We start from the raw sequence: 12,768 nt of genomic DNA, 5'->3' as shown, positions 1-12,768 counted from the left end.
CAAAAAGTGTGTATTGTACCCGCCCACACTCGGTCGTGGTGGGTGTACAGTAGATGCGAGTTGCTGCTCTGACAGACCGCGATCGGAAAGTCACTCACTCCCTGCCCAATATAGACAGTGTCAGCTGAGCATCGAACCAATGAATGAGGCGATAGTAGGCTAATAGTTTGAGAGTGGGAACGCTCTTTTCAACAAAGAATGAATCAATCAAGAATCGATGGAAGTGGTCCAATCACGCATGCCGAGTGAGACCACAGGCCTCATCCATACGAGTGAGTACCCTACATCAGAGAAACCCGTTCATTACTCGTATCGTCGTTCCCAGTCTTCCACGCCTTGACCACCATCATGCCTGTGCGCCTCTCCCTCTCGACGCTAGTCAAAAAATTCCCAGCCAACTGATGCTTCTTAACATGGTAGAAACTCGTAGACATTGCCGTTCGTAAAAGATCCACACCACCCAAAATCCCCATTTGCGCCTCGAATAGGCTAAAGGTGCCTGATGCAAAGAAAATCATATGTACAATCCCTCCCATGGCGTATGCCGGCGTTTGGCGCCACAGCTGAGACCCCTCCTTTGGTTCCTGGTATCCCCATTTCCCTGACCTCGCTGTTTAATTGAGTCGTTGAATAATATCATACATCAGAAACGAACTTGTTCAAAAGCAAAAAATAAGTAAAGCCTGATTACACAGGTATGAAGGATGGGTATCGTGGTTCGAGCACCGCGCATTGGCCTCTGCTCAGACTCCTTCCGATCCGTTCGGAAGGGCCGGGCAATCGAACAAGTCCAAGGTCGACACATGACTGACAAAGGTGAAGCCAAGATTTTTCCAATATTGCTCAATAGTGGATTGCAGCTGCGGGTCGAGTCGAGTGGTTTACATCACATAACGTTCTTGTCGGCTATCTTGGACAGCCATTGGCATGGTACCCCAATCCGGGCCAACAGGCATGTGATGCCCCATGTGTTGGCGAGGTCTAATGCCGTACTCTTCGGGTTCCGTGGACTGAGGCCTTCGAATGCTGCTTCCAGGATAGTAAAGCGGATGCCCGCCGTATCCGGGATCAGGATAAGCATAGTTGTCCATCGCAGCTGAAGTGGGTAGGGTGCCGGGGTTTTGCGCGTTCCAGCCTAGGTTGCCCATGTGAGGAGAAGCATTGCCGCTGCCTGTGCCACCGCCTGTGCCGCTAGCCGGCGGTTCCATAGGCTGAGGAGGACCAAACGTTTGCGGCCGTGCTGTGGTTGGTCGCTGTTGGGGGGCGCTCGTAAAGGTGTGAATGGGTTGGACGTTCATGGTGGGCGCCGAACGGGTCGGGTTCTGCTGGAAGTCCGGCCGCAGATGCGGAGGAATCGAGTGATTTTGCCCTAGGTATCCATAATCTGACCTTTGTCGCTGTAGGCCATTGGTCGCAGGAGGGAGTTCAGCATTGGGAGAAACCGATAGCGTTCTATCCGCAGGCGACGCAGTGGAATGCCTCGACGAACCTGAAGCGGACCCATACATTGACTGGCTTTGACCCTGAGTGGTTGACAACTTGGCATTAGTCTCTGCTGCCGCTTGCTCAATTGTGCCTGTGTGATGATTCTGATGGCGTGTGAGAGTTGTTCGTCGAGTAAAAGTCTTCTGGCAGTTTGCATAGGGGCACTTATAAGGTCGCTTTCCAGAGTGAATTCGGCGGTGTCTTGCCAAAGAACTTGAGTCGGAAAATGGCTGCACGCAGGTTAGACAGTCTGTTTTCCCGCGCATGGAGCGAAACTAGGCATACCTTGCCACATCGCTCGCACATATGAGGCTTCTCGCCGGTGTGCACTCGCATGTGGACAGTCAAAGCAGATCTCTGGATGAATTGCTTCCCGCAACCTGGGAAATCACAAGCATGTGGTCTGATGCCGCTGTGAATTCGCTCTGTAAGAAAGTCAGCGAGGCGCTTTTGCAGCCAAGGGTTGGTCATACCATGTCGCGCGAGATCACTGCGACGCGCGAAGCCCTTCTGGCAAGTGCTACACGCAAATGCCTTTGGCGCTGACTCGTTCTTCTGTCTGATAGCGCCAAAATTGTCGTCAACCATGGTTTGAGCATCGTGTCGGGGAATGTAGCTTTGCGCGTAGAGTTGGTGACTGTGTTGAGGCTGACCTAGGTATGGCATCCCAGGTGCTTGCATATGGTGTGGTTGGTGGTGAGCCATGTTTGGCGCCTGGCTCATGGCATAGGCGACGCCGCCTTCCATTTGCATTGATTGTTGTATCTGACGTCTGAGTTCAGCGTCTGCCGCTGCAGCATTCCTTGCGTTCAACAGGCCACCGATTTCCATTCCTCCCTTGGCAGGATATGGAAGGCGTTGTCTCAGGGCTTGCTGGTAGGCAGCTTCGCTCTGAGGCTTCTGGAATGAAGGAAAGCTAAAGCGCTGGTTCGAGTTCTGCATCATGTTCAGGTCAGCGGCCGTGTACAGCAAAGACGTTGAAGGTAGAAGGAAGTAACAAATGATGAAGAGTACTTTGATCCTCAAGGGATCAGTGCCGTATTTAGTGGAGGAGGGTCAGGGCGCTCTTCCGCTGGAATCGCCCTAGATCCGTCTGGTCCACCCACTCAGAAGTACTAGAATGGGACAGGGCACTGTCCTATTGACCTCATCTGCGAAATATTGCGGGCAAGTGTCATACGTAATTATAGGCACTCACCTGAGACGTTTTGGGCGTGTGGTGAAAGTGTCGTTAGAAAGAGACAAAAGAAGAAAAGCCCAATATTTGCCTAATGAGACTGTAGCATCCAGCAGGAATGCTGAAAAGGGCGACTCGTGGTTGGTATGTGCCTTGGCAATGACCGATGGTCACGTTCCCTTGGAGTCACAAATCAGACCGCGGGAGCTTGGGTATGAGTCGTTTTGGGTTGAATGATGAAAATAGGTGTTCTAGGTCCCAGTCGGTTCAGAATCCGGTCCAGTAAGCCGAAACCGTTACGCTCTGGTGTAGCGAGCTCGGGGCACCTGGAGCGTCCTATTTTGGCTATGCTATGCCCAATGCGCCGTATGCCCTTCGATAGACTTCCCCAAATCGATATTGCTTGTAGTTCGAGGATGTATTGATGTATAATGTTGTTGTAGTTCAATGCAACGGCCCTTCCGGCGCAAAATCTTGAGACAATTCTTTCCCCGGCAGTGTACCTGCTGATGGATCTCTCTCCGACGTCCTGTGCGTAAGGTTGCCTCTTGCCTCCGAGCGTGTAGTGTGGACTTTAGAAGTGAAGGATGGGAACGACAGATGGAACACGGGCTTCAGATGGTCTTTGTACTGAGTATCTGAGCGGGCGGTCCGTGGCGGCGAGCAAGAGACGGTAGGGGATCAATGTTTTGCAATTTAGCAGCGAAAGACGTCTCGAAGGGTATGACCGCGGTGATGGACAGTGACGGCAGCCTTGACGTTTGGGCACAGTCCGTCAGTTGTGCCGGGCGTCGGCAATCTCTGAGCAACGTGGATGAAGTACAATCTCGTCGTCGGGCCAAAAACCGCTGTGATGGTGGTCGGTGCAGTCATGGAGCGAGGCAACGCGATCCGTGAGGTGAGGCCGTGCCCATTGATCTTGACATATGATCATTGCATAACTTTAGTATTCTGTCTTTCGCCTTCAGGTAAGCCACACATCGTCAACTGCTTTGGAGAGATGGGAGTGAGGATCCTCCACTTCAATTGCCAGGTGCCAGAACAATGGTCAGAGGACGCACGGGACGACATGGGAGGGGGGGGGTCGAATGTGTGAGGGACCAAGACAGCTCGAGAACGTGGAGGGGAAGAGAGACCTGCCTTAGCGGCTGCGCAGGGAACCTTCCCTAAAGATCCCTAGCGGGCTAGCGAGGCTGCTGAGGCATTAACACCCAGTAGGCTTAGTCGGTCCCTATCGTAGGTAGCTTATTACCTACTTGAAAGTAATACACGACACGACACTTCCAGCATCAGGGCGTCACTAATCGAAGCCCACGCAAGTAGTGGCTCACTACGCGCACTAGGCGCACTAGGCTTCGCTGCAACACCTCGTTCCCCATCACCCAAACGTCTACCACGTCTCCCTCCGAGTCTGCCACGGTAAGCTTGCATCTCACTTACGTCTCGACATCTTTCAACCCGCTCCTCTTCACAGCACCGTCTGCTGGAAAGCCATGCTGACAGCTGAGAGCCATCCCCTTAGGCGGGGTGGAGCAAGATTTCATCTCCAGACCTCGCAGGGAGTTTTCCTTACACCACCCTCACCACCACCTCCGACAGCGACTCTCACTGTAAACACCTCCTTCTCTCGCTTGTCTAGCTGAAACCCATGAGCCGATGCGGTTCTCCTGTTCCAGTCATTGACTTCTACACTATTGGCAGCGACGAGATAACCTGTCGGTTTCCATTCATGGGTTCGATGTTAATGTCGCCCAGCGAAGCTCGACCACCCCTGAAGCTGTCAGAAACTCTCGACAGGCAGACACAAGACATCTTTGTCAACCCACAAAGGGAAACCCAGATTCGGCCGCCCATGATTCCTCTCTTGCGGCTCGCTTTTTGGCACTGTCATTGCTATCATTACTCCTGGTTCCTGACAGTACGCGTACCCAGTCGGGTTAATCACCTTTAGACGAGGGAGCCGCGGGCTATACCAAACTCATCGCGGCTGTGGCCAAAAGGGACAAATCAGACAGCGACATGCCATCAAACTCGCGTCTCCAGCTTCCAATGTGACAGAAGGTTAAGTTTCTTTTTCGTCAGTACGCGCGCAATAACGAGCCCCAAATTCTGCTGATACACATTCAACGCCCCAAGGGCGAGTTCGTTCTTCAATTCTTACTCGGGTCACAGATCGATCCCTGAGTGCTGCTTAGGTGCTTCTTTTCCTTGCCTGTCGTGCCCATTCAAGCGATCGCGATTCATGCGATTCATGCGATGGGTCCCGTTGAATGCTATCCAAAAGTGCTCAGCAAACTGCACACTTGAACATCAGAAACTCATAATTTGCACAGACGCTGTCAGAACCACAATATATTCCGGTAGACATTCTTCAACACCATCTGTGCTTTCGGTTTGACGAGACAGCATCCATCTATTGACGCTTTGGCCGCGTCCACGCAATAGCCTTTAAAGTTGCCACTGATCTTCCACCTGTTGTCTGGGAGAGTGAGCAATCTAAAAGGACTCTATTGCCCTTTCAGACCCGCGGATCGAAATGCTGCTGCCACGAAATTGCCGTCCACCGGCGACAATGTCGCGACACCCAATCCGCTAACGACGATAGACCGCCGGTGACGAGGTCCAGTTTTTGTGTATTGCCACAATACCTCGCTGGCTCAACTTATGTTTGTTGTGCCTCCAAATTGAGTTGGATATTATTGTTTTATTGATCTCCCTTATCGGTAGTCTGTTGTCGCAAAAGCATCGACTGCCCGCGCTTTGTTGTTGGTCTTATCAGGCCAGCCAGTGGCATGATCTGCTCTTTTCCTTTGGTGGCGCTTCCGATCTACCACGGTCCATGGCGCCGCTCCCTCTTCGTCAACCTCGTTGACGATTATCCCAATCCGAAATCCTACTCTACGACGCACCAGTCCACAAGGGCAAATCGAAGCGATGCCATACGAGCTGTCTTTTGCTGCGAAAGAAAGATATTCCTCGGACGGTAGCAGGGTTTGATGGCTCTCTCACGTTCGCCACAAGCCCGCGGGTCTCTCCTTAAGGTGCAAGCCCAAGCGCCGCCTAGCGTTTTCACCGCACGTCGCCGAGCGAAAGAACCGATTATGCTGAGAGAAAGGCCGTGACTTGCAGGATAGTTGTCAACACCTTGGTTGTTGCACTAGTAAACCAGGTTCTGTGAGAAAAAATGTGGGTTATACTTCTGCTTCACACAAATACTATGTCTCTCGGTCTTTGTTATAAGGTAGGTGAATGCTTCATGGCGAGTACAATTGCGTCCCTTCTATCGTCTCAACAGGTGAGTTTGTATTATACCTGGCGCTTTCTGGTGCCCCTGTCAGTCTGCGCGCTAGTCAGAACCGCGCATGCCGAGCAGTTTCAGTCAGGTCGCGCCAGGTCGAATTCTCAAAAACAAAAACGTGGCCATCATCACAAATAACGTATCAACGGCCACACCGGGTCGAATGAAAAGAACGAACGCCATCACCACCACGATGTACTGACGGCCGCAGCAGATTACTAACGTCTTCCAACCAAATTGGAACAATGTCGGTCCGCTCTAAAGCTGCAATCTGGAAACAAGCGGCGCAAAGCAAGAAGGCTGCGACTGTAATAATAACAACGTCGTCGGAATTTTGGTCACCCTTTTCTCTACGAATGCCGCTCAATTCACAAGCAAGTGCTACAACGTCGCTCCGCTAATAACCGAAGTGCATCTGATCCTATACTCGAGGGGTACTCTCATTCAGCCTCTGATACCAGAACGACACCAGAGTTGCCATTAGAATCGCGTCTGGTCACCCATAGCTTCACGTTCTGTATTCAACTCGATTTCCAAACCCAAGGAACCCAAGCTTTGGGTCGTCCCCGACAAGATCAAAGTTCACTCATACACCTGCCCAAAAAAGACCAATCAATGTCGCCGTAACTTCTCCCAAAATTCGCTTTTGGTCAGGGACCTGCATTTCGAGCCTCCATCCAGGTACATACCACAGGGTGAACTAAACATCTTCCTCCTCACCATCTGCATCGTGCTCCCCGTAAGCCTGCCGCCCATTGATCGGCCCTCCTGGACCCGCTCGGCTCGCAGCTCTCGCCTCGTGGATCCTAGCAATGGCCCTGTAAGTCTTTGCCAATCTCTTATAGTCACCATTGCGCTCATATTCTTCTGCCAATTGCTTATAACATTCCAGCGCATGGACACCGTACTCCTTGTCGCGCCCTTGCGCCGGGCTCGTGGGTGTCAACCCGTCAATGCTCCTCCTCGCCCTCGCCAACTCCTTGGCCTCGCTGTTCTGCGAATCGCCACTTTGCCCTCTGGCATGTCCATTACTCATGTCCCTGGGGTGGTCGTCGACTTCCTCATCCGCCTCGGTGGTTGTGAGTAGGTCAATCAACTCATCGATCGTGGCAACAAGATCTTCGATTGCCGTCCACAGCGCGTCGTCTGGCTGGTTGGCAATCGTACTGAACAAGTCCAGTAACTCGGCGATGAAAATCTTGCGGCTCATGGCCTCATTGGCACTCACAGGTTTTGCCTTGATGATACTGTTCAATGCTCCGATCACCTCTGTCTCGATCAGCTCCAGACTCTCTCCGTCGCTCAACGCCCACTCGTTGACGATCATGGTCTGGAGAATCTCAACTGCGACCCTACGCAGACCCTCGTGCATACTGAGACATAGTGTTATTGTGGGCGCAACCAAACTAGGCACATATTGAACCTGGTACCCACCCAGCTTCCGGATATTGTACCGTCTTTGATCGTCAGCCGATGCTTCCCATCCAAGGCTTTCCCAACAGTTTCGCAAAAGGTCAGCGCCGGATTGACGGACGTCACCAGATATCTTCCAAACCGCACGGCGTTTCTGCTCAGGGAAAAGTTCAAGGGCAAGGGCTGGGGATGAGACCAACATGAGCAGAGTGTCGAGGAAAGATTTCCACAAGCTCATCTTCAGGTTGAAACTGTCAGCCTGGTCTGGATTTTCGGCTTCCTCGGGACTGGGAAGATATTGTGAGATGAGCAGGTTAGAGAGGTAGTTCAGAATCGTCAAGGCAGAAGAGTGATGGTAAATGTGTAAACTGAGCCAGGTCGATGGGCATGCATTGTGCTGAAGGAGCGAACGTAGCATGCTAAGTGTCGAAAGTACGTAATTCGAAAGCTCTTGGCCGTGCATTTTGGGAGACAAAGGCGCTTTCAGCTTTGCGATGGTGGCCACTGTCGCCGAGAGCTCAAGTAAAGTCTCATCGAAGGAGTCTTCACAGTCTGTTGCTTTGCTTACGAACGGGTATGAATCAGGGAAGAGGAACGATAGCGAGCGCCGTCGAGTTGAAGGCTGTCGTGCAATGGCTTCATAGGCAGAGATAAGTTTTGGCACAAACTCGTGCAAGTAGTGAGTCGGGAATCGTGTAAGTTCAGCTACAATCGAACAACTTAGTCGGACTTGTTCGTGCCAATCGTCTGATAAGTCATTTTGGGTCCAGTAAGGGGAAAGCCATCTGACACAGTTTTTCACGAGCATCTTTTTGTCCCTGTCCTCGGTCCATATCCGATCCAGCTTGGTATAGTTGAGAATGAGGATGAGCCGGTACAGGACCAATTTCCCCGTTGCATCCTCACAAGAATCAATGAAGTCGATAGATGTCCTGATGACCTCCTCCTTGCTGAAAGCTGGAAGCAATTCGGGCAGCCAGGTGTGGAACTCTCGCACGAGCAAGGTTTTGCTGCCTACCAGGGCCGCCGTTTCACTGCGCATCATCATCTGCAGTCCAAATAAAATAGCCTGCATGTCTTGTTTGAAATTGGAATGCTTTTCGTCTCCCTTTTCATTCGTTTGCGACCCAAATCGCCGTTGCTGATAAGACGTGATAACAATCTTCATGAACGTCCTGCCGACCTTGAACAGAGCTCTCATGTCTCGAGCACTCTGAGGGTCTGACACACTTTGGAGAAGCCTGGTGAAACTTCGTATGAGGCAGGATGCGGCGTAAGGGGAGCGAAAGTGACTTTCAGTATACTGCTCGACAAGAGGTCCCAGATTGTACCGTCTGTCGTGTACAATGCCCAATACCCACACGATATCGTTGAAAATGAGATCCTCAAATTTGGACTCGCCAGACTTGTGCACAAGCACTCCAAACAGTGCATCAAGAACATCTTGCAGTTGCTTCACGATTTCTATCTCTTGCACAAATGTAAGCTTCTGGAGGATGTCTAGCAACTGCACTGAAGTCTGATGTTTCCACTTGATGAGGCTGACCAAAGTGCGGTCTTGTGAGTATTCTGTACTGCATAGAAGGGTGCTGACCTCCAACGATGCGATATTGGCATAGCTTCCCTCGTGAACAGTTTTGTAAGTTGCATGATTCCAGTGTAAAGACAGATATGCCCCACGACCTTGGACGACACTGGAAGTTATCTTATCGTAAGCATGCAGGATGAGAGAGTGCTTTCCATCACTAACGAAAGCATGCTTGTCCCATAGTGGCATCCAAGCCAGTGCAAATGGGAACTCAGGGGCATCCGCAATGCTGATGATCAGGTGACTGTCTGGAACTTTATCTGTTGGTATTCGAAGACATAGTGTCTGGTCCCACGCAGAATCGAGTTCAACAGCGTTCGTGCGTAATGCAGTTACAGCTGCCCCGTTCGAAGAGGGATAAATGCAATGTTCGATGCGCCGGCCAGAAGAATCCCGAACCTCCATTGTTAATTGTAGGTTCTGCATAGAATGGGCTTTGATCGGGGTCACATTCAATTCTGGATGCGAGAGGTGCGCTCCTTGAGTTATAATGGCTTTGTTCAGCCTGAGATATATGTCTGATCGAGGCCTAGAAGGTGCCTCTGAAAAGCCAATCTTTTGGGTTTTGGTGACGAGATGCATTGAGGTCGGATTGTTCCTGACCATTGTATCTGCATCCGGAGCAGTGTAAGGAGTAAGTCTGAGAGCCACACTTGAGATGTAAGGGGAAACCACAAGAGATCTCCCGTGAGAGTTCAACAATTGCACTATTTTAGGATCCGCTTCTCTGCGCTTTTCGTCGTCTCGCGGTGAAACCGACCACATCGTGATCGTCTCTTCATGAGGTTTACCTTCGCGCATGAGGGTGCTCACATCGAGAACCCCGACCGCGACTGTTCGAGGCACCGGAGGGCCTTGGGCCGGTGCTGAACCGTCCTCTTCTTCGGCAATCGAGGGTGTCTGAGCCCTGGCGTTGGTCTGGGGCGTCGCTCGGCCGTTGATCCCCGGCTGCGGTTTTTCGGCGTATTTCTTTTTGCCAAACATCATACTTGACCTCCGTCGGTTAAGAGAAAGTTGCCGTTGGCCCAACAAGGTTCCATTTCTGGACGGAGGCCGCTCAGGAGCTCGTCGCTTCGCTTTTCGCGGAGGCTCTGAAATGGTGACCTTCACGGTTAGAAAGATTTCTCCGCCATCACCTATGTCTCTTTTACTGAGATCTGAAAACAGCGTCTTCATCTTTGCCGAAGCAATAGAACTGTAAGTTTCGGAAAATGACTCGAGATTGCCATCTGAATCTTTGCGATACAGGGCTAGGTTTAAGCTTGCAGACTCTAAATCGGAGCCGACAACTGAAATAACATCAAGGAGGCAATGGTGTAGAGAAGTTGCCCTGGATTTCTCGGATGGTGGCGACTCCAAAACGCTCATGATCGCTTGCAACTTGGTCATTTCAATGGCAGAATCGTCGGACGTCAACAATCGGCCGTGTTGCGTGGCATCTCGTACGATAACCTCGCCACTGAGCATTTTGTTGCCCCTGACTAGGTCCCAGACTGCATCACTTCGCACCTGCAATCGTTCCTGCGCAGTAAGAACGTCGTTCAGGAGCTCTCTCCGAGCATAATCAAGTCGACTCGTAATCTCTGACATCTGATCAAGAACCCGATACTCGCGCCGGAGGACTAGGTCCGGGAGGTGAAGGATATACCACTCTCGCAGGCATGATGATATCTCATCCACAAGAGGTTCTGTCGAAGATGTCGGTGAATCATCTCCAATTTTCAACATCGGCACGGGGGCTTGTGGCTTTGGCTCGCCGGGTTGGGCAACCGCAGAGATTCCAGAACCAAGCTGTTCCCGAATTTCAATGCAGCATTTCGGAAAAATACCAGAGAAGACGCGCGCGTCAGCGGCGGTCCTTCCAGCGGGAGTTAAGGCCGATAACAGAGTCGGTGGAGCAACCAGATAACCACGACACCAGGCGCCATCTTTACCGCCCTGTTCGATGACATACAATTGATCGCCAATCTGCAGTGGAAGCTCGGTGGGAGAAGCCGAAGGTTGAAAAGGGTACCTGGCTACTGCATAAGCAAGAGGCAGCGGCTTCCAGGGCATGTTCTGAAACGGAGCGGTGGCCTGGTTGCGATCACCGAGCCAGTATATTCAGACTTGATGAGAATGTGGTCAGAACTGGCGAACAGCGACCTTGGTGCAGCGATGATCTTTGTGGAGTGTGTCCGGTTTGTCGTCTCCAGGATCCAGGGGCCAGTGCGCTGGGTCTCCGCATTGACAATTCCCGAGAGGACGAAATGACAGTACTGCAACCGGCAAGGGTTGCGATGAGAGTCTGAAGAAGGTTCGGATGGTCCTAGTCAAAAGTTCTAGGACGATGGGCCGATATCATTTTCGCAATAACGACGCGTTCCCCACGAGTCCAGAGAAAGAAAGGGTGTTGCTCGCCCAGTCGGGCACCAGGAGGAGGAAGTCCCCGTTCTTTTTCTTCTAGCGGCAGGGACCTCGCCCAAAGCGGTTAGCGCGTTGTGAGTACTGCTCAATTTCGATGCGCGGTGAGTTACATGTGCCACCACCCTTGGAGCCAGCAGTACCAGTGAGGTCGCAGAGAAGATCACCCTACCTGGGTTTCGACCAAGGTTCCGCCTCGGTATCACTGCAACTCGAAACGATAATATCTCGCTCCTGCCCCTCGGTGCTGCACGACCACCGGTCCTGCTCATTTTCTCACTTCACCGGCGTCGAAAAAAACCAAATCCTTGTACCAGTCTCTTCCCCGACACTTAACAAGCGCTTCCAGCATGCAGCCCGTGGTCAATGTCCTTTTGGACACATTTCCGGGCCTGGCACTGCCACCTACGCTATGTATACCTCTGCCAGCCTCGTCTTCTACTGGGGAGTTGCTCGCGACAATCGTCAACTTATTGCCATCGAGACTACCCCCGACCCGCCTCCTTCTCACGTCTACCACGAGCCGTCCGATCTATGCATCTGATACTACAACATTGGCAGATATCGCTCAGCATCAAACATGTCGCCGCGACGTGGATTCTACGATACTGCCCCTCAGGCTATCCGCCCCATTGGTGGGAGGGAAGGGTGGCTTTGGTTCTCAGCTTAGGGCCGCAGGTGGACGCATGTCCTCTCGCAAAAAGCGTCAAAATGCAGAACTTGCCACTGGTAGCGCCCGAAATCTGGATGGACGGAGGCTACGGACAATCACAGAGGCCAAGAATCTAGCAACTTACCTTGCCACCAAACCAGACATGGACAAGAAAGAAAAGGAGGAGAGGCGGAAGAAATGGGAGCAGGTCATCGAACTCGCCGAGCAGCGAGAGGCAGATATGCGTGCCGGTAAGGGCCCTGATGGTCGGCGTAAAGGCTTGAGTGATGAGTGGGTTGAGGAAAAGGAGGAAATTGGTGAAAATGTGAGGAATGCGGTCAAGATGGCTATGTTGGCGGCCCAGGAAAAGAGCACGAGTGCTACATCTTCTGAAGAAGCTGACGAGAGCAGCGGAAGTGGAGGATCTGCCTCAGGGAGCGAGGCAGACAGCGACGTAGACGATGTGATGGAACTTGATCAAGATGAGATGGCAAGACTCAGAGTAGAAGCCGAGGGAGGCGATGCAGATGCTTTGTGGGTTCTTCAACATCGGCTGAAGATACCATCACGCCTCCTACCCAAGGCCAGACAACCTGTAAGGCGATTCGCTGGATTCGACGACGAGGACGACATATCAGGCAGTGATGAGGAAGAAAGTCCCGACGAGGAGGTGGCCGGCAAGGGCAAACAAAGGAGGCCTGCTTAATTCATGGTAGTTTTGCAGACGGCCATTGAGCCACTCGGAATGCAAT

The 12,768-nt window shown here is 51.9% G+C and overlaps 3 protein-coding genes across 3 annotated transcripts; 1 reads left to right on the top strand and 2 right to left on the bottom strand.

Moving 5' to 3' along the window:
• Positions 1–881: 881 nt before the first annotated feature.
• On the bottom strand, positions 882–2,430 carry PV08_07582 (uncharacterized protein; the record flags this gene model as incomplete). Its single annotated transcript, XM_016381911.1, has 3 exons — positions 882–1,715; positions 1,771–1,910; positions 1,959–2,430. 3 exons carry the CDS (start codon positions 2,428–2,430, stop codon positions 882–884), a joined length of 1,446 nt encoding a protein of 481 aa, XP_016235013.1.
• A 4,230-nt stretch (positions 2,431–6,660) lies between these two features.
• Positions 6,661–11,016, bottom strand: PV08_07581 (uncharacterized protein; the record flags this gene model as incomplete). Its single annotated transcript, XM_016381910.1, has 1 exon — positions 6,661–11,016. The coding sequence occupies one exon, from the start codon at positions 11,014–11,016 to the stop codon at positions 6,661–6,663; it is 4,356 nt and encodes a 1,451-aa protein (XP_016235012.1).
• Positions 11,017–11,714: 698 nt separating this feature from the next.
• Positions 11,715–12,722, top strand: PV08_07580 (uncharacterized protein; the record flags this gene model as incomplete). The annotated part of the gene is made up of 1 exon (XM_016381909.1): positions 11,715–12,722. The coding sequence occupies one exon, from the start codon at positions 11,715–11,717 to the stop codon at positions 12,720–12,722; it is 1,008 nt and encodes a 335-aa protein (XP_016235011.1).
• Between the last annotated feature and the right edge of the window lie 46 nt (positions 12,723–12,768).

The sequence above is a fragment of the Exophiala spinifera genome (assembly GCF_000836115.1).
Source record: "Exophiala spinifera strain CBS 89968 unplaced genomic scaffold supercont1.5, whole genome shotgun sequence".
NCBI classification, from domain to species: domain Eukaryota; kingdom Fungi; phylum Ascomycota; class Eurotiomycetes; order Chaetothyriales; family Herpotrichiellaceae; genus Exophiala; species Exophiala spinifera.
Note: the sequence above shows the minus strand (reverse complement) of the source record. Positions and strands in the feature narration are given on the sequence as shown.